This window comes from Perna viridis, chromosome 1, assembly GCF_037379345.1.
Source record: "Perna viridis isolate PV_CMFRI_1.1 ecotype Kerala chromosome 1, ASM3737934v1, whole genome shotgun sequence".
NCBI classification, from domain to species: Eukaryota; Metazoa; Mollusca; class Bivalvia; order Mytilida; family Mytilidae; genus Perna; species Perna viridis.
Window position 1 is genome coordinate 31,126,245 of NC_142445.1, and position 23,035 is coordinate 31,149,279.

General features: G+C 31.5%; 1 protein-coding gene across 1 annotated transcript; it reads right to left on the reverse strand.

Annotated features, from left to right (window-relative positions):
• Nucleotides 1-20,102: 20,102 nt before the first annotated feature.
• Nucleotides 20,103-21,716, reverse strand: LOC148628353 (uncharacterized). Its single transcript, XM_088586083.1, has 4 exons — nucleotides 21,620-21,716; nucleotides 21,371-21,434; nucleotides 20,894-21,069; nucleotides 20,103-20,441 (listed from the first exon to the last, which is right to left on the reverse strand). The coding sequence occupies exons 1-4, from the start codon at nucleotides 21,672-21,674 to the stop codon at nucleotides 20,407-20,409; spliced, it is 330 nt and encodes a 109-aa protein (XP_088442209.1). The 5' UTR covers nucleotides 21,675-21,716; the 3' UTR covers nucleotides 20,103-20,406.
• Between the last annotated feature and the right edge of the window lie 1,319 nt (nucleotides 21,717-23,035).

Here is a 23,035-nt window from a genome sequence, read left to right on the forward strand (position 1 = left end):
GCTTCATTCAATGATGAATTAGTTTTATTTCCTTTTGTTCTATAAAACCAATCCTTTTTCTAGGAAAACCAAGAATTTGGGGGTTTTGACATCATCTATGCTGATACTTGTGGTTTCTGTTTCCTGTACCAGTTTGTGAAATAGAAAAGCGCGTTATGATATTTAATATGCTTTTTATATTTAAGGATTTTCCCATCCGCTGTTCACATCATTACCATAATGAGGGAAACTATCTTATACCGAAATGCATACCGATATTTTTTCGTAATCAAATTATTTTCCCCAACCAATAATATATTAATTTAAGTGTTTATATCCCTGACTGGGTTCTGCCTAAGGCGACTTAATCCCCGTATCATAAAATCTGACTGGTTTCCGCTAGAAAGCTACATCTCCTACATGCATTGTTTTTGTCTTACATGTAAATATCAGTATCAACTAACTTTAGAGTCTTACGTGTGATTAATCTTTCAAATTCATACACATATGGTAAGCATGTTATCATCGAAGCGGTTCCATATGCATGAAAATGTAACCAAACATCTAGCTTAATATAGACATATCTATAAAAGTATGTTGCTTTTCAGTAAGTATAACATCCTCACATTTCAAGATCTCTATTTCTTTGAAATTCTTTAAAAGATAGACATATACCTTATTTATTCATACTTGGTATCAGTCATTCTTTATTGTACATGTTGGTGTATTGGAAAATTGATTTTACAAACTGCAAACTGATAGAACTCATATTTTATTTCTCTACCTGATTTTAAAAATATAATTATTTACTCAAATCTGCAGTTTCCAAATATGTAAGAATAAAAGTCGATTTGCCAAAGATTGTACTGAGGTAAATGGTGGATTAAGAATAGCACCAGGAATCATTTCATTGTCATCTGCCTGTTCTTTTTGATTTATCTCTACAAAAAAAGAAAAAAATGCAAAACAAAAAACAACCATGCAAATGCAAATCTGTTTATGTCTAAGAAATTGATGCAGATTGTTATATGTTACAATGTTGATAGTATTAAAACAATAAGAAAATTGGTAATATTCACAATTAAGTTAATTTGAGTGTAAAGGCAATTCATAATTTAGGTTAAACACTTTCTGAGGGTGTTTCTAGAAAAGCAGAGGACACTTGCCCTACCGATGCACCTGGTCCATGGAAAGTTTGAGTTGCTCATTTATTTTTGTTACTTTTTATGTATTTACTTTATTTTCTTTGTTGTGTTTGTCTGTTTCCCATGTCTGGTTTTTGTACCTGGGTTATATTTTTTTTATTTCCGCTAGAATCTTGGTTACCTTGATTACACTTTCAATCAGCAAGCAAAGGTTTTTCTGGACTCAAACATCAATTTTTACAAAATGGACAAATTTCATCCATAAATGTACATCATCCGTCTCATATGAGTGTAACAATATTTTTTTTCATGTTAGATAAATCATGTTGTCTTTTTTAACATTTATTTTTCACTTGCTCTAAAAGGTATACAGTAAATATGTGACGTGAATCTGAACAGATAATATACTTTTATCTTATGGTTGCGTTTATAACCTTGGTTCCGTTGATTACTCTCTTTCCACTATACATACCAGACCTGCTCCAATTCCATTGTACATACCAGACTCATACCTAGCACCCACTGATGCCTCACAGGTTCTTTAAGAGGTTATGATTCTTCCTTTAATGTTAAGCGGCGTAATTTCTGTTCTGGTAATTTTGATTTTTCTTGTCGATTGTCTCGCTCAATATCTGTCTTTAAGGTATATGATATAAGGAGAATATGTATGGTGTATATATGATAAAGAGACAACAAACTTCAAGTCATTTTGTTTTGAAAAATTATATAATTTAGCAGAAATGTTTTTCAATGTATGGTTATTATCCAATTTCTTTTGTTACTGTTAAAACCACTTCTGCTTTCATCTTTGCTCCACAATGCTATCACCACCTCTTTCAATTGTCTTAACAGGTGTCCTTGTTTGTAATTTCTTTCATATCCTGCATTCCTGCCCGATTATCCATCAGCCTTGCTGACCTTCTGTGATTCCATACACATTTTTATGGTTTGGCTTTCTTCCAGCTCTATTTTTCCATACAATAACATGTTGCCCATGTGGAATGTGAAATAAAAGTTTTCACAACTTTGTTTAGCTAGTTGTAATTTACCGCATTTACCGCATTTCCATGATTTTAGGTAAATTATACTTCGGAAGGTTTTTTTTGTGGTAAATTCAGAGAATATACTTTTGCACACATTTTCATGAATTTTACAGAAACTTCTGCTTAACATGGCAATAAATAAGTGGTTTCAGATTTGTAAACATGCGAATGAAGCCAAAACCCCCACCTTTGTCTATATATAGATTGGTTTCGACAAAGAAAATAAAAGACAATCGAATGGACATTTCTGAAAAATTATGTGATGTTAACATTATTTGATTATGAAAATTAAGGCGAAATGTATTTTGAAAAAGTAATACCTTAGACATTGCAAATTTGTTAATTGTGATTGTTTTAAAAACTAAAGATACACTTAGTTAAGTATTTGAATGGTGAGTTGTTAGTTTAACACATGTATAACGGCTGAAATGAATAAGTGCATTACTAAACACTTTGAACGGTATTTGTTATAATGACAGTACGTTTGCTTATACATGTTCTTATTCGTCCATATCTTCCGAAAAACAAATGTGTTCATGTTTACCTATAGGATAATTAATACTTTGTACTTGCATTGAAATATAATTTGGTTAATACAGATGACATGCAGTGTTAATCAACGTTCCGCTGATCCAAAATTAAGGAAATTTTTTAACAAGCTAATCTCATTTATAATTTTAATTGTATATTTCATCTTTAAAACTATGCGAAACGCATCTTATGACAATCGAAGAAAAACATATATTTAAGCAGCTTGCTTGTCTAAATTAAAATTCGCGACCATTGCTCAAGATGATCCGCATGTTTTCCGCATGAATCACTGTTGTCATAAAATCCTTATATTGTGCAGATTTGTTTAAAAAAATCTAACAACATATAATTAATAAAGTACGCTTTTCTTCATAGTAATCTTGTCACTTTCGCTTCCGGTATTGTCTGTGTCCATGCAGTAGCAATTTCCACGAATTTCAATGAAAACTTCTTTTGATAGGTACCTATGATAATTTTCTGTATTGAAATTGTGCAGAACCTTTTCAACAGTTTTACAAGTCATCTTTGAATAAGACCGAATAAAGAATATAGCGTATATATATATTTTGTTTTACATTTCTGTCGTTTTAGATAAGAATAAGATAAGAAAACTTTATTTAGATTCGGCATGTGAATAATACACACACAAACTCTAACGAGCCTTTGACCGAATATGAAACAATAACATAACATAATTTTGCTGTGGCAACACTTTGGAACAGCCTTCCCAACCATTTCAGAAAAGAAAACAGCTTTTCTCATTTCAATTTCTGGTCTGCATCATCCTTATTTTAGCTATACGTTTTGTTTAGTTCTACTGGAATAAAAGTACTTCTGCTTTAGATTTAGTTTCTGCATGTGTGTATATTTTAATGCTTAGTTCTCTGCTATATCATTATGTTTTAATATTTGCATGCTATGCTCATTTTGTGCTTGATTGTATATATTGCTTTGTGTGTATGTGTCCTTACCTTGTTTTATGTTATGTTATTGTTTCATATTCGGTCAAAAGCTCCTTAGAGTTTGTGTGTGTATTATTCACATGCCGAATCTAAATAAAGTTTTCTTATCTTATTCTTATCTAAAACGACAGAAATGTAAAACAATTATATATATACGCTATATTCTTTATTAGGTTTTATTCAAAGATGACTTGTAAAACTGTTAAAAAGGTTCTGCACAATTTCAAGACAGAAAATTATCATAGGTACCTATCAAAAGAAGTTTTCATTGAAATTCGTGGAAATTGCTACTGCATGGACACCGACAATATCGGAAGCGAAAGTGACAAGATTACTATGAAGAAAAGCGTACTTTATTAATTATATGTTGTTAGATTTTTTTTAAACAAATCTGCACAATATAAGGATTTTATGACAACAGTGATTCATGCGGAAAACATGCGGATCATCTTGAGCAATGGTCGCGAATTTTAATTTAGACAAGCAAGCTGCTTAAATATATGTTTTTCTTCGATTGTCATAAGATGCATTTCGCATAGTTTTAAAGATGAAATATACAATTAAAATTATAAATGAGATTAGCTTGTTAAAAAATTTCCTTAATTTTGGATCAGCGGAATGTTGATTAACACTGCATGTCATCTGTATTAACCAAATTATATTTCAATGCAAGTACAAAGTATTAATTATCCTATAGGTAAACATGAACACATTTGTTTTTCGGAAGATATGGACGAATAAGAACATGTATAAGCAAACGTACTGTCATTATAACAAATACCGTTCAAAGTGTTTAGTAATGCACTTATTCATTTCAGCCGTTATACATGTGTTAAACTAACAACTCACCATTCAAATACTTAACTAAGTGTATCTTTAGTTTTTAGAACAATCACAATTAACAAATTTGCAATGTCTAAGGTATTACCTTTTCAAAATACATTTCGCCTTAATTTTCATAATCAAATAATGTTAACATCACATAATTTTCCAGAAATGTCCATTCGATTGTCTTTTATTTTCTTTGTCGAAACCAATCTATATATAGACAAAGGTGGGGGTTTTGGCTTAATTCGCATGTTTACAAATCTCGAACCAGTTATTTATTGGCATGTTAAGCAGCAGTTTCTGTAAAATTCATGAAAATGTGTCCAAAAGTATATTCTCTGAATTTACCAAAAAAAAACCTTCCGACGTATAATTTACCTAAAATCATGGAAATGCGGTAAATGCGGTAAATTACAACTAGCTAAAAAAACGTTGTGTATGGAATCAAAGAAGGTCAGCAAGGCTTATGGATAGTCGGGCAGAAATGCAGGATATGAAAGAAATTACAAACTAGGACACCTGTTAAGACAATTGAAAGAGGTGTCTATTCAGTATTGTAGATTTTTAATATTTTAACATCCTATTTCAATTGAAACGTTGCTTTTAAATACCAAAAATTGGACATACTTTGAAATAAACAATACTTATTTCGTTTCGTTTTTGTTATTTCATGCTCACTGTTGTATGTGTCTATTGGCCGTGTCTGGTCTTATCCTTGGTTTACATTCTTTTAATTTCTGCTCGATTCTTGGTTTCCTTGATTATTCTGTGAAATGAAGAAAGAATGGAAAATGTAATGAATTCAAAATGAGGAGAAACATACGAGTAGAGTATAAGTAAACAAGTATACTTTCCCCGAACGCACCATAATTCAATGAATTTTATTGACAAAAGATTGAAACATTCATACGTAATTTTGTAGAACTTCTAGTGTCTACACCAGACGATGACAATTTCTATCTCCAACTTCGTATTAAAACGATTTCTATATATTTTAAATGAATCCTACAGATTATGAAATGAGCGACATATATTCAAATAAAGGTTTTACTGTTGTTCATATTTTTTGTGGAATAATGCAACAAAAATAGCTTTTAAAAAGTTACATTTTTGGCCATACAGTAAGTGATCGTAAATACATGTGGTGTACGTGTAGATGCATGTACTTCTACAGATGTTAGATCCTGAACAGATGACACCAATATAGACATCAATAAAGCTGAATACGGCTTTGAATTTTGACCAGACTGAAATAAGTCTAATAACTTTATTATCTACAAAATTTCATGAATAGACAATCAGAAGGGGGGACTATGCAATTTTTATATTCTCAAATATTTTGCTTTTAGATGGACCACAGCTGAAACAGCTTTGCAGACGGGGACATGAAAATACTGGTGTCCGTCCGTCCGTGTGTTTGCCTGTCCAATCACACTTGTGGACACAACTCCTTGGACACCGCTGAACGAATTATATTCAAACTTTTGGGACTGCTTGAGTGTCGGGCAGGAATGCAGGATATGAAAGAATTACAAACAACGACACCTGTTAAGACAATTGAAGGAGGTGGTGATACCATTGTGTAGCAAAAATCAGAATTGGTTTTAAAAGTAACAAAAGAAATTGGATAATAACCATAAAGTGAAAAACATTACTGCTAAATTATATATTAAAAAAAATGACTTGAAGTTTGTTGTTGTCTCTTTGTCATATATATACACCATACATGTTCTCCTTATATCATATACCTTAAAGACAGATATTGAGCGAGAAAATCAACAAGAAAAATCAAAATTACCAGAATAGAAATTACGCCGCTTAAAATCAAAGGAAGAATCACAACCTCTTAAGGAGCCTGTGAGGCATCAGATGAGTCTGGTATGTACAATGAAAATGAAGCAAGTCTGGAATGTATGGTGGAAAGAGAGTAACCAAGGTAACCAAGGTTATAGTATATTATGTGTTCAGATTCACGTCACACATGTTAAAAAAAAGACAAAATGATTCATCTAACATGAAAAAAAATATTGTTAAATTCATATTGGAAGGATGACGTTCATTTATTTGTGAAATTGGTCCTTTTTGTAAAAATCGATGTTTGAGTCCAGACAAACCTTTCTTGCAGATTGAAAGTGTAATTAAGGTAACCAAGATTCTAGCAGAAATCAAAAGAATATAATCCAGGGACAAAGACAAGACATGGAAAACAAACACAACAAAGAACATAAAGTAACTAAAATAATACATACAAAGTAACAAAAATAAATGAAAACTCGGACCAGGTGCACCGGTAGGGTAAGCATCCTCTGCTTTTCTAGAAACACCCGCAGAAAGTGCTAAACCTAAATTATGAATTGCCTTTACACTCAAATTAGGGTCAATATAACTTAATTGTGAATATTACCAACTTCCTTGATTTTTTTAATACTATCAACATTTTAACATAAAACAATCTGCATTAATTGCTTAGACTTAAACAGATGTACATTTGCATGGTTGTTCTATCAGTTTGCTGTTTGTAAAATCATTCTTCCAATACAACAACATGTACAATAAACAATGACTGATACCAAGTATGAATAAATAAACTATATATCTATCTTTTAAAGAATTTCAATGAAAAATAGATATCTTGAAATATGATGATATGTCGTTATAATCACTCAAAAGCAACATACATTTATAGATATGTCTATATTAAGCTAGATGTTTGGTTACATTCTCATGCATATTGAACCGCTTCGGTGGTAACATGCTTACCATATGGGTATGAATTTGAAAGGTTGATCACACTTAAGACTCTACAGTTAGTATATAGTGATATTACATGTAAGCCAAAAACAATGTATGTAGGAGATGTAGGATTCTAGCGGAAACCAGTCAGATTCTATGATATGGGATTAAGTCGCCGGAAGCAGTACACAGTCAGGTACATAAACACTTAAATAAATATTTTATTGAGTGGTGAAAATAATTTGATAATGAAAAATTAGTTGACCTGATTATGGTAATGATGTAGACGGCAGTTGGGAAAATCCTTACATATGAAAAACAGATTTTAATATCATAACGCACTTTCCTATCTCACCAACTGGCACAGGAAACAGAAACCATAAGCATCAGCAGAGATGATGTCAAAACCCCCAAATTCTTGGTTTTCCTAGAAAAAGGATTGGTTTTATAGAACAAACGGAAATAAAACTAATTCATCATTGAATGAAGCAGGATATACATACATGAACATTAAAACAAACTTGTATAAAAGACATACAAATTTCAATGGCACCTATATTACCTTTACAACGTAGCAATGATGTTTGCATCTTAATCGTACAAGTCCTTACACTAGGGAAGATAAATAATATCTGTAGTTTTATACACATACACGTATATGTTTTGTTTTTTTTTTTTCATTTTAGACTTCCTATTAGGTTAGGTAAAAGGACAAGAAATCACAGCTTGCAGGTGTGTACTATTTGGATTTATAAGCGTGATATGAAAACAGATACTACTTTCATCTTAAGATAAAGCACAAACGGGTAAAAAGATCAAGAGACTATTCAAATGGCAACTTTTATGTCTGTAACTTATCAATAATGCTTTTGGTAAAGTTTTAAATATGAATCATGCAAATAAAAAGATAGGCAATTAGACGAAATGATGTCCAGCAAAACGCAATATGTATTGACGTGAATTTTCTTGTCAAACTCAACCCGAAGATGTAGATATGATTCGACCAACTCAGCGTTAAAGAAGCCAATAATTGTCTAAATAAACAGTTCATTTTTATTCAGGTCGACAAAAACTGACACAACAATTATTACGGTTGTTGTAGACACAATTGATTTTTCATAGGGAGATAAAGCGATTCTTTAGGCATTTTATGTCTGTATCAGTCATAAAACAACTGTACATGTGTGTTTAATCTTAGACTTAAAAAGTCATGAAAGTAGTCAAAATACTTGTTTTGATTTCTATTGAAAAACATTTTCGCAATTTTTTCACTATGGGTCACTTCAAAATCAGAACATATTCCCAACTTTTCTTACCCCTCTCTTACAACTTCATTGGTGGTTCAGTAGTAAATGCAAGTGTAATATACTGTATGCATTTATTCAATTTGCAAGTTGACAAGAAATATTGAATTGTGTACTTAAAATTCTTGGTTAAATTCATTACAATTTCAAAGTAATGAAAATCAATATTGAAAACGCCATTGTTTTATTGTTTGTTTATTACAGTCGTTATGTTACCTACTATTCATAGCTTAAATTCTAAAGATGGTACCTTTGTTATCTATCTTGCTAAAATGATGAAGTTATTGAGTTATCTAATTACATATAATCGTTTCTCTTCAACACTTAGCTTAATTTTGACTTAATCAAAAGAACAACCTAAAATAAAAATTGGAAAGAAGTACAAATCTAGACAAAAGTATATTTACAGTATAACTAGTACACAAAGAAAACAAGCATGTAGTGCACGTGCTCATTACTATTTGTTCATATAATGTTAAGCCACAATGTTTAAAATATTTTTAGCTTTTGAATTGATATGTATACGTAATATCAACGCATTATTTTCCATTATTCTATTTTACACATTCAAGCATATTTAAACTGTTTAAATTGTTAGTTTTCAGTTTTGTCAGATGTAATTATCTGTGAACATTCATCAGCATATATAACCTGTCCAGGAAGATCTAGAATTAAAGTTACTAGTGCAATTTATGGTAGAACTCAAGATGGTCAGATATGTCCGCATCGTGCAATCAAAACAACTCACTGCGAATCTTCAAGTTCAGACAGTAAAGTAAAAAGCATGTGCAATAAACGGAGCCGCTGTTTAGTGGAGGCCAACAATGGACAGTTTGGATATCCATGTGAAGGAACTTTTAAATATTTGGAAATCAAATACAAATGTGTTTAATATCGGCATAAGCTTTCAAAATCTAATCTACTTAATCATCAGTAAAAAAATTTGTTGTCTTTTTTTCTTTTTTTCTGCAAATCATTAATCATTTGTTATAAAATAAATATAGCATAAAAGTTGTTCCTTTAAAAGCTATATGTTTATGTACTTAAAGCGTATTTCGTGGCATGCACCAACCAAAATATATTGCATGAAATCAGTCATTAATTTAAACCAAAATTGTGCATGCCATTTGACCATATGGTCAAAGGTCATGTTCAAAAGTCACACACCTTGGAACATGACACTCAACCTTGGCGTGAAGCACCCACATACCAAATGTCAGATATCTTAGTAAAAAGGCAAAAAAGTCATGGCACAGGCAAATCTTTAGGTGGTATTTTGCCAAAATGTGTATCTTATTTGACCATGAGGTTGACAGATTAAGGTAAAATTTCATCTATTCTGGTAAGCAACACTCCACCTTGAGAGGATATACCCAAAATTGTGTATCTCATTTGTCCTTGGAGACAAAGGTGAAGGTCAAAAGTTATCCTATCTCGAACATTACATTCTACCTTAATATGATTTACTTACATACCAAAAATCAAATATCTTGGTAAAAAGACAAAAAACAATAAGGCCAAGACAAAGTTTTTATGGTATTTTGCCAAAACTTTTATGTTATTTATACTCAGGGTCAAGGTCAAAGGTCACCTACTTAAAACATTACTCCTTGCCTTGGTGTGATATACTTAAATGCCAAAGATTAAATATCTAAGTAAAAAGACCAAAAAATAATGGCGCAGACAAAATTATGTATCGTATTTTGCCAAACTTTGTATGTTATTTGACCTTGAGGGTAAAGGTCAAGATCAAATTTCTCCCACTCTTTTTATGCGACAATCTATCTCAGAGGATATACCAACATACCAAATATTAGAAGTCTATGTCAAAAGACAAAAAAAGTTATGGTCTGGACAAAGTTTGTATGAAAAACTTTAAGAAGAAGAAAAGTCCTTACAGGGGGTGATTTTGGGTCGTGGCGTCAGTTTCAAAAAAAGTCGTAAGTGTAAAAGTGATAGCAAGTTATGACGTAACAATGCTATTTTCTGTTATGACGTCAGTACTTACGCTTTACGCTTACGACTTTTTGTGAAATTGTTGCCAGATGGGCGAAAAACGAAGATATGCTACATATTTTTTTTTATTTTCGATATGTTTCAGTGGAGAGCATCTACTACACATCCATGCATACATTTGGATAATATCCTCTTGCTCTTGTTAGCAAAACGGGTCTGAATATTGCCTATTTTCGTACATTTCAAATTGTCAAAAATTAAAAATTTTGGTTGTTATGGTAAACCAGATCTAAACCAATCAGAGTGCTTTGTACTTGATTGTAAATTGTTTATCCTAAGACATACTTCATTAATATAATTATTTAGTTTGGTAAATTTTCACCATTAGATATAAAAAAAATACATTCAAATTGTGACATTTTTGTGTTTTAGGCCCAAAATTGGTTGTTGCTAAGGAATGGTCGTTGCTATGGTTACGGTGAAAACATTTTTCATTTTTTTATATTAATTCTTGTTTTTCCATTAAATCCTACATATTGCAAGTCAATTTTGATTCAAATATCTGACATCGATAAATCACCCACTGCATGATTCTTAGGTGGACTGCTACTTAAATGTTTTCCTATTCACCTATCATAATACATTTTTTTAAATACGACAATTGGTTTAAAAATATGATGTTGTTTTTACCTTGTTGATAGTTCCAATTTAGGGAAAGTGTTTGTAAGGTTATATTTTAACTATGATTATCAGCATTGTTTGAAGAAATCATGGTACAAATGTAAATACTTTAAACATGCATATTTTGAACTTTTAAGTGTTTATATCTTTAATGTAAATGTATGTACATATAAATGTAATAATGTGAAAGGACTTATTATAAATTATAAATTATATCTTTGCTTTCGTGATTCTTTTTATATGTTATGGTGTGAAGTACACAGTGTGATATATTGTATTGCAACAAATCAGCACACTGTCTGTTTTTAAGCCTGATCAAAGGCCTTCCATTGCATGGCTATGGTAGAAATAGTATAAAATTTAATTTTTTCCAACAGTTTTTATAAGATGCAGATGGTACGGTAGCCAATCGAAGGCTCCTTACACTAATAAAGCCGAAACGTTCCCTTCCATTATTCTCAAAAATGATAGCTGGCAAATTACAACGATTACCTTAACCTAATTTTATTGTAATCGATCAAATATTGTACAACTGTATCAGCCTAGCTAGGTTTAAGTTGTATCAGCCTAGCTAGGTTTCAAAAAAGAGGACGCTAACTCTACCGTTGCATCATGTTCTACTCCAAGTTTGTAGGGATCCCGGAGTTCGGAGTCCAGGTTCCCCATTTACTTCTCAGCCTCTGTGTGTATTCTCTGTTTAATCTGTCTCATTCATAAAGTGTTTTCTGTTTTTTTTTTTTTTTTTTTTTTACCCGGGTTATGAATTTCTGGATCATATATTTTATAAAATTGAACATTTTAAGTACATGTATGAGGAAAATTAACATTTGATCTATCGAACAGACAAGCTATGCTAGATTTAAATGTGCTTGTATACTGGGGTCTGTTGTTCAAATTGTTATTAAAGAGTAATCAAAGAAACCAAGGTTAAAGCGGTAATCAAAAGAACGCAATCCAGGGACAAAGAACAGACACGGAAAACAGACATACACAACAAAGAACATAAAGCAACCAAATCATACATACAAAGTAACAAAGTAAATGAGCAACTCGGACTCCACTAAAAACTGGGAGCATGGACCAGGTGCACCGGGAGGGTAAGCGTCCTCTGCTTTTCTAGAAGCACCCACCGAGTTGCTCATAAAAAGTCATTTTCAGGGTAGACAAACGAGAAAAGGAAAACTATGACCCTTTGAATAAATCAGTTTTCATGGTGCTGATGGATACATCATAACGATCCACGAGTTCATGATGACGACCATAAAACTTCTGTACTGATGACTTCAATCTTGTAGCAACATAAACCTGTTCCAGAAGCCTATTTGTTAGAGTTCTAGCGCGATACAAAAAGTCACGTAGTTACGGCAAGCTCTGACATACCGTATGAGTTGTGATATGAACACTCCATACGTAGGGATGTTGCCACAGATGAAAGTAAAGTTGACATTTCTGAATGAAAAGTCATCATGTTTGTCGTAAAGTTTGGTCAATAGTTTTCCTTTACCATCGTTTCTAAGTGTAGGTCAAGATATGAGGCTGACTTCACAGTGTCTGTAGTATCCTTTATCTCAAGTTTTTTTGGGTAGATGCGATGTATCAAATCCCCGAAATTAGGATTGTTTAAAGATGATACGTCATCTATATAGCGTAAACTGAGATTGAAGGATCTAGCCAAACGATATTTTTTCTTTCTGATCAAATCAGCTATAAAGTCAGCCTCATAAGAGTGAAGGAATAGGTCAGCAAGTAAAGGAGCACAATTTGTCCCCATTGGAATGCCGACCGTTTGTTGAAAAACACGTCCACCACACTGGACAAATATGTTGTCGATTAAAAATTCCAGCATTTTGTAAACATCTTCCTCTGTATATTTGGAAGATGATTTGGAATTATTTCTTACAAAGTATGAGGAATCTATATATTTGTATCTAAGGTGTGCCATCTTTTTTGGAAAAAACAACGATGTATAATGTTTTTAAGTCGGGATTTTAACTGAGTATGGGGAATAGAAGTATACATTGTTGAAATATCATAGGTTTTAATTCTATTATATTCAGATAATAGTCTTGAACTGATTGTCTCCAAAAGATCTTTCGAATTTTTCAGGATCCACATTAAAATTATCGAGTAATTAATTTTAATGAGTCATTAAAACTTAATTGAGTGATTAGTAAATCAAATGATTAAATTTTGTTGTTCAACTTAATTTAATCAAAGCATTTGTTAATCATTGTATTAAATTTTAATTGCATGATTAAAATACAAGTGCATCCCATAATGCACTTAAAATATCAACTTCTGGCACTTCCTGTTACTTTAATATAACCAAATAGTGATAATGTAGCATATCCTTCCTAAATATTATATTTCTATTTTACAGAAATAAGTTACAAAGTAAATTAATGTACCAAGGGTCAATTTCTGAATGGTTTTGTAAAAACTTACACTTTTTTCATTGTCTTGCATTCAAGACAAGAGTATTTCATATTGTGGTACCTAACTACATGTTATTGACATTACATTCACTTTAACTTACTAAAAGTAAAACTTTTAACTTTTCAAACTTTGTTTACATTGTTTCAAGGTCAATGGGAGATAACTCTTTACCGAGTCCTACTAAAAACATGATTTTGACTCTGATTCATTATCGCAAACTGTGTAAATGGTGTTTTAATTATGTGATTAAAGTTTTAATTCAGGTCCAGTGGGTGAATTAAATTTAATGACACGATCAGCATTTTTAATGATTCATTAAATTTAATGACAAGTTGAACAACAAGTTAATTACATAATTAATTTTAATCAATTGATAAAGGTATTTTAATTACTATTTTAAATTAATGACAAGTTGAACAACAGACCTCTGATGATTGATTGATTTATGTATTGATTGATTAATTGATAGTGTTTTATCGCAAACTATATGCATTTAATGATGAGAATGTTTGATCAGATGTCGCGTATAGCTTGTTTTGTGAATTTAACAAAATTACGTATTTTACCCCTGTCTGGAAAGGAGGCTTTTCCTTCATATTTTGAAGTACAAAGATGAAATATAAGTTGAAAATTACAATAAATTGTAAAAAAAAATATGTAATTTCTTTTTGACAAAAAATGTCATACATATTTAGTGTATGTTTATCTGAAATGTGTAAACTTGTGATAAAGCATGAAACATAAAAAAAATAATTAACCACGAACGACAAAGAAAACTCTCCTTGTTTTTAATAAGGGCGTTGATTTTAAAAGTCAATGTTGTTTTCATGCGATCAAACTGTTTAACGAGCATCCAAATTATTGCATTGATCATTGAATAATCAGTATGTTTTTTGGTCAGGATAGAAATTGCATAGGTTTAAGAAGATACCAAGAAAAAATATTGAAATTATAAAGATAAATCTTAAAGTACACATTTTCATTTTCTGTATGTTGATGACTTCTGCTCTACTGAAATTCTTTTTTATAATTTCTGATATCAACTGTCCTAGAACCAATGTTCTGGTAATTTGTCATTTGTTTTTATATGTCATAGGTACAGTCTTACCATATCTTACGGTTTAATTAATCAAACATATTGATTTAATGTTTTATTTTATTATTTTTTTATTTTATTTTTTTTTTTTAGGGGGGGTGTATATTTTCGCCTATCATAAAATAGTTTTTTTTTATACATGCAAATGCAAGATTAATTTCAGGTGTATTCAGAACAGTGTACGATTTCTAAACTAAAGCGCTTTTGGACTTTGAAATTGATCCGGTACAGACGTGTGTTCGGTTTATCAATGTTCAAAATACATTTAAATTGACATTAAGTAACTATCAAGTTCTGTGTTTTGGATTATTCAGGGTTTACTTTAGACAGGTATTACAGTGCCATAAGTTTAATACCCGCCGTTTTGAGGAAATTTTCAATACATAAATGTAAATTATGTCCATTCAGTTGTTTTCACATTTTGTAAAAGAGTAATCAAGAGAACCAAGATTCTAGCGGAAATCAAAAGAATGTTATCCGGGGATAAAGTCCAGACATAGAAAACAGACAAAGTGAATAGTCAAGATTTTTCAGTTAAAGTGTAAAAAAGTAATAAAATTCATTCCTTTAATCAAAACTAATTGCTTTTGTTTGAATCTTTGAATGAATAAAATCATGTCTTTGAACTTTAAAACGTTGTGAGTTATAGGTGTACATCTTATTTTTTTCTTTTTTTATTACTCCATTTTTGTTTTGCTTTGTTTTTGTTTTGTTTATCTTTATTGTTGTTTTTGTTGTTTGTAGTCCTCAGTTTGTTTCAAACCAATCATTTTTTTTTATTTAGTACAATGCTATTGCTATACACAATATTATAATAGTAAAAAGAAGCATAGACGTTCAAATTTCATGTTTTATCGAAGTTGAAGTCGTGATAAGACTTGTATTTATCAAGGATATAAAAAATTTCCTTTTCATCCTATAGTTGATGTCATTACGATTTTAAAATTTAGTTTGTGTTACTCATCATTTCCAAATTTAGCAGTTTGACGTATCAACGTTCGCTAAGTATGTCAAAACAATGAAAACAATAATAGCAATACTACATAAAATCATGAACTATTTGTAATATTTCCGATGGAGATGACAATGGTTAGCGTACTTCAAACGTATACAAATTTCATATCATTTTGCCTTTTTTGTCTTTAATTATAGGGAATAAGTACGTTCATCCTGATAAATTGCGTTTATGACGCGTAAACTAGGATAGACAGTAGGTAATCCGATTTTACAGACACTATGTTTAGCCATCAAATATACTTAAGAGAACCAATCTGTAGTGTACTTCAGTAGTGGGTTCCTACCCTAATTATCCATTTTTACGATGGTAGTAAAAAGTGAACATTAAACAGACAACAATCACTTAAAAAAATCATGTGACCATGTTGTTTAATCTATCAAATTATTTCGACTTACCTAGTCCAAGAAAATCGACGAGGAAGATGCATGCTACAAACTACTTCATTGCTGAAGTAAAATTTAAAAGAGTAAAAAAAAAAAATGGGTCCCACACAAATATTTGCCGGTAGTCATATTCATAGCCCATTTGGGGTAGTGAGTCACAAACCATACATTAATTACTTCCTTTATGAAATTAACAAAAAAATAATTGAAATATCACAGACTTATCCGATCCATGTATATTTCAAATGAACAACTTATGTTATGGTCAAGTTTTTAGTTCAAAATAACAGTTAGTGGTCAAAAATCAATGTGTACTAGTCTTTCGATCAGTTTTCGAATTTAAAAAAAAACTATAGCCTAAATTTGGTGTATTTTATGCTTGAAGGAATAAAGATGGGGTTTAATATTAACATTATTACATTTAATATAAATAATCAAAACGCCCCTTGTAGACACTTACGTCGATGAAGATAAATTGATTCAAAATCGATGATGACCCAAGCCATACCAACTTTAATTAGCCATGTGGTCACGTGACCGTGTTACGTCATTGGTTCTCCATTCATATATCGAGTGGTTGAAATGCATGGGGCTTCTGCATTTGTTACAGGATTTCTACAAATGAGAGTTAAAATATTGAAAGTTTTGGTTTGCCAGCGAATGTATACTAACAGTGGTATCAATTTAAACCGCTTCAAGAAGAAAATAATAAACAAGGTCAGAAAAACGTTTGTTACACTCGCATCCAAACATAATATAGTTTTATAAATATAAGCGTTTATAAAATAATATTTTTTTTTGTCACGCTTCCTTTAATATATTCAGGGTATCATCTAGAGGGAGAAATGCACAAAACGTTTTCCGTATTTGTGTTCACGTCTCACATTGTCTTTGACAAGGAAAATTTTTTGTAATAGATTACGGTGTATCCATCAGCACCATGAAAACTGATTTATTCAACGGGTCATAGTTTTCCTTTCCTCTTTCTTCTACCCCGGACTTGACTTTTTATGAGCAACTCGGCGGGTGTTTCTAGAAAAGCAGAGGACGCTTACTTTACCGGTGCACCTGGTCCATGTTCCCAGATTTTAGTGGAGTCCAAATTGCTCATTTGCTTTTGTTACTTTGTATGTATTATTTTAATTTCTTAATGTTCTTTGTTGTGTATGTCTGTTTTCCATGTTTGGTCGTTGTCCCTGGATTACATTCTTTTGATTACCGCTAGAATCTCGGTTCCCTTGATTACTCTTACATAAACAAAAATGTCAATTTTCTTATTTTTTTAAACAGAATTTACTTGAACTTCTCCTTGTCATTGATGTCTACATTAGGATTTGGTTTTATGATTAATAGCAGCTTTTTATGCTAGTACTTTTATATTGTGGGCAGAGACCAATATTATCCGAGGGCTCATATTCGGAGCTAACATTTGTGGTCTGAATGTAACCAATGCAGTCAAACATACACAGTTGTATTGGACATATGCAAGCAAAACAGTGTATTATCATTAGTATGAATGTGTCATGAATGTAACACATTTGAATAACCATAAAATATAATATCGTAATGAAATATTTGCTTTCTAAAAACCGTTCATCTTTATTTCTCAATACCTGTTCAAGGTTTCCTTTAAAAAAAATCCTAAAAGTCAGATCATAGATATCCTAATGTAATCAAAGTTTGCAAAACTAAAAAGTTGTATAATCTGAAATCCCATTTATTAAATTACATTTTTGAATCTTTGTAAATGCAAGTCATGACTTAACTAAACTAATTCTACAATCATATGGGGCATTAGGTAACGTGTGTTACATACTTTTCTACCATTGAAAAATGAACCTAAGGTCTTCTACATTTGTTAGAGTGATAATATAAAGTTGCAGGGACCATTAACAAATACTTTTACTGATATGAATCATTCAAACACACATATTGTATTTGTAAATTTGGAGTACATTTGGATTCTACATTTCATAAGTAAATGCATGCGTGTATTCGGACATTTGTTTTAGTTTTGTTTAGGTTTCCCTGATTGCATTGTTTACATAATTACGTTTGCTTTTTCCTTGCTGAAACACGCTATAATCAATCAACTTCTAAAGCTCAGTTGAATTTGTTTTTGTTTCCTTCTTCTTTTTGTTATGATTATTTTTATACACCTTCGTGAACTTAATATGGATTTGATTCTAAAACTGCCGATGACAGTCTCCTTGAAACACGTTTACAGCATACCAAACCTAGTAACATTTGTATTAGATTGGAATTTTCGTATTTTGAAATTTTCCCTAACTATTTATCTTTTTCCTACATTGTTTGTATTTATTAATTTTTTACATTTATTTATGTTTATGGAGATGTATTTGTTTCTTGTTTTGCAAACCAGACGCAGCTTAGGAAAGCACCACTTTAAGTTAAATTCTTTTCTTGGTTCAGTTTGAACATTTATTTGTTATATTTATCACCTGAAATCTCTGTATATTGTAAAATTAGTGCTTCATTTTTTGACATATTTAAATCTTCAATAATCGAGTTTGAATTAAGAAATTATTTTCACAAGTAGTTAATAATAATTCTGTTGCCATTCAATTTTTTTTTGTTTAAGGTCATAACCATACCAATGTTTAATTAAGTTTAATTCAACTTAATTGGACTTTGAAGTACTCCTTTGGATTGTATGTATAAACGGGTATTGATGGTTGAAAGAAAGATTGATTGATTGATTGATTGTTGGGGTTTAAAGCCTGAGCAGCAATATTTCAGCTATATTCAGGCGATGGACATGAAAGTGATGATAAAATGAACATGAAATGATGATAAAGATTTGAAAACTGGGATGGGACACAAGAATAATAGGGTCGACAAATTTTAATTGCCACTAGTAAAAGGGAGGGATGGGTAGGGTCAGGCAATTTAGCCTCCTGTGGCGGAGCGCAAAGGTTACTACTCCTATCAAATACCACAGCAGGGTTCTTTAACGTGCGAAAAACGTGGCATCTTTCCCAACGCGGTGCACCACTATGGTTTGCGGTCGAGTTTTCCGTATTATAGCCTGACAACCCTGGCATAAAACACGCCAGTGGTACCCCATTCCACCACCTGGGACATACAACCCAGTTGCTCTGTTTCTAGCACTATTTAGTCGCCTTTTACGACAAGCTTAGCGTTGCTGCAGGCCTATTCTTTTGACACCCGGACCGAAAGAAAGACTGAACAGCAGGTGAACTCTTTTATCTTCAACAAAGTTTGTTGAAAGGATACTACAGACACTGTGAAGTCAGCCTCATATCTTGACCTACACTTAGAAATCGATGGTAAAGGAAAACTATTGACCAAACTTTACGACAAACGTGATGACTTTTCATTCAGAATTGTCAACTTTCCTTTCATCTGTGGCAACATCCCTTAAGCAACTACGCAGACTTTTTGTATCGTGCTAGAACTCTAACAAATAGGCTTCTGGAACAGGGTTATGTTGCTACAAGATTGAAGTCATCACTACAGAAGTTTTATGGTCGTCATCATGAACTCGTGGATCGTTATGATGTATCCATCAGCACCATGAAAACTGATTTATTCAACGGGTCATTGTTTGCTTTTCCTCGTTTGTCTACCCCGGACTTGACTTTTTATGAGCAATTTGGCAGGTGTTTCTAGAAAAGCAGAGGACGCTTACCCTACCGGTGCACCTGGTTCATGTTCCCAGTTTTTAGTGGAGTCCGAGTTGCTCATTTACTTTTTTATTTGTATGTACGATTTTAGTTACTTTATGTTCTTTGTTGTGTATGTCTGTTTTCCATGTCTGGTCTTTGTCCCAGGATTACATTTTTTTTATTACCGCTTTAACCTTGGTTCTCTTGATTACTCTTTGTGATTACTGAAGCAATAACCGTTATTATGCAAGAATATCTTGTATACTTTGTCTAACCGCCAAATGTACGAAAAAAAACGCACACAAGTTAAACCCCATAAAACTTACTGCGTGTTTTATACATTGAATAAAACAGAAATTAAAATCTAATGTCTTATCTATATATTATATGAAGATTGAAGGAGTAATTGAGTGATCTTCCCCTGACCTTCAAGCACTGGTTAACAAATTTTAAATATGCAAAATTAGTGAGGATGAATTAATATTAAAAAAGCTGTAGAACGACAACTACAAACTAAATTATCATGTGTTAATGACATCAAAAAGGAAAAGTAATACTAAAAAAAGTAGTTTACATAATGACAATGTGTACTCAGTAGTAATTATATGGTACTCTATATACATTGTTTTATGAATAAAACACTCGATGACCTCTCCATCCATCATTCTTTTTCGCGTATCTCAGCATTTGTCTGATCTACAAAAAAATAAGATTGTTTTTCTTATCCATATGCGACTCTTATTAAAGTTGGGTAATGTAACTCTTTAATATCGTGTAAGTACATGTATTACTTTCTTAAACGGACATAATGTTTGAAGTCAAGACATTTTGGCCTTATTAGTTTTAGATTCTGTTGAATAAAAGTAAATAAACCTCGCTGTAAATACTTCACGATATAATTTTAAAGGTGTATCAAGGAGGAACTTTGTCTGGAAGTATCGTAATGTTGAATAATTGTTTGCAATACCGTTACAAATATATAATTAAATATGTAACGGATCATGACTTTAAAGTGTTCGATAGATGGTTTTTGAAACGGTTCTTTTGTTTTAATCCATTCATATCAATTGTTCCATTCAGTCATTGTATATAGGATTTAACAATATTCTACTTTCTGTTATGATTTGATTTGATTTGATTAATCTAACCTTGTTTTTGAATGATATATACGGGAATGGTTAGAGGTCGTTCTTTCTTTTGTGGGTCACGTATTTCACAACAATAGTTACAAAAGCCCCATACAATACACGACAGAAAGAATATACCAAATACCACGCCCAGTACAATACCAACTATAGATGCATTAGATACGTCTGCTCCGGAACTGAAATAAATCAGATTTTATGCTACAGTGTAAATAAAATGGTTGAATATTTTCATTTCAGATAAAATATCAATATAATATTTCGTTTTCGTTTGCTTTTGCTTTTGAAAAAAAACATTTGTGTGACATTTACAACATTCTTCAGATTTACATTTAACTACATTAAATAAAGAAGTTATGTATTATTACACAACTAGTGAGACCATGACGTCACATATTCTTTACGAACAAAACTGAAATCTTAATAGCTCTGAGTCGTTCAAAATATAACATCTTTTTACACCACCATGAATTAAATTACCTGCCGCTTCGTCCTCCTCCTCCAGTGTAAATAGTAATAGTTCTGCTACCACAATGTAGAAAACCTGAAAAAATACATCTGAAAGGTTATTATTATAAGGATGAAGTAATGACAGTTCATTCATTAGCACAATAATAATATAACATTTGTAAACTATGCACAAAAAAGATAAGATACTTTTTCACTCAATAAACAATCTCCCAGAAACGGAACTGAATAACACAAATTGAGCTTGCTTAAAACCCGTACAAAAAGCTTGGAGGATTAAAAATCCAGCAACAAATTTAAAATTTGAGAAAAACATCACTCAGACTGGGCATATTAGTGGACACATTTGACAAATTTCATAAAGTGGTACTTTTTTTCTACTTTGAAAAGCAATTGTAACATTTCAAATATTTCATTGATCTTAATTTTATATTTCCGTGTCAGGGAATATATGATACATGAATCATAGATACTCAAGAAAAATTAATTTATGGTCGTTCTTCGTATAAATTTATTAGATCAATTAAGTGATCGTTCGTGTACATAATATTTATAATTTTCTTACATTTTCTTAAGAGTTAGTGTTTGTAAGAGTAATCAAGGGAACCAAGGTTATAGCGGTAATCAAAAGAATTTAATCCAGGGACAACGACCAGACATGGAAAACAGACATACACAACAAAGAACATTAAGTAATTAAAATAATACATACAAAGTAACAAAAGCAAATGAGCAACTCGGACTCCACTAAAAACTGGGAGCATGGACCAGATGCACCGGTTGAGTAAGCGTCCTCTGACTTTCTAGAAACAGACATTATGGGAAAAATAAAAAAAAAAAAACATGCATATCAAAACCTACTTATCTGACCATATAATTATGACTCGCGGTTGCTTTCTCTATTTGAAAAGACCATTATTTGATTGTATCACAGTCTTTAATCGGGAATTTTGCTATAGGATGTTAGAAAAATGAGGTTTTTTGAGTTATCTACCCTTGAAATGTTCTTTTTCCTTTGATGCCGATGGTGCAAATAGTCAAATAGTCAAATTACACAATCAAAATGGTGTTTTTTATACCATGTTTACCCACTGCCTTATTCTTACAGAGACTGACACTGAATAAGTTCATGAATAAAATATCTTTATCTACGTCCTTCAGTTACCAGTGGGTTAATTAGTTTACACAAATTATAAAAAAAATAAGCAAATATAACATTTGTTTGTAATGATTGCCATTATAATCCATTGGTCACATAATGACACCCCCAAATATGAATTTTTGCTTACCTTTAATAACCTGATAAATCTGACTGCTAGTCATTTGTTATTTGTAAGTATGTAGTTATCAGGTTATTAATTGGTTTAATTTCATCCAAGAATAAACATATTTTTAGTACAATGCTATCAAAAGAAAACCAAGATATTCGCTTTCACCATACCAACAATACACATTACCTGTTAGGATTGAAACTAGTTTGCCTTATTTCATAAAAAAGTTTAAAAAAATGAATTAATCCAAGGGAAAGCATAACATCCTTTAAGCATTATGACATTTAATTGTATAGTAGTATTTAAAGTATTTTAAGAATATCTTGGATTGGTTGGTACAAGTGCGTTTGGGTAAATCATTTTGACGTAGCTATAGTCCTTTCTATAGAGATCAGTATTTATAGAA

Excerpts from the sequence above, each read along its gene's own strand:
- LOC148628353 (XM_088586083.1), bottom strand. The coding sequence starts at position 21,674 with ATGTTTTTCTCAAATTTTAAATTTGTTGCTGGATTTTTAATCCTCCAA. Across the intron at positions 21,435-21,619 it reads TTTAATCCTCCAAGCTTTTT|GTTTTCTACATTGTGGTAGC; the intron begins GTACGGGTTTTA and ends GTATTTTTTCAG. Across the intron at positions 20,442-20,893 it reads ATATATCATTCAAAAACAAG|ATCAGACAAATGCTGAGATA; the intron begins GTTAGATTAATC and ends ATTTTTTTGTAG.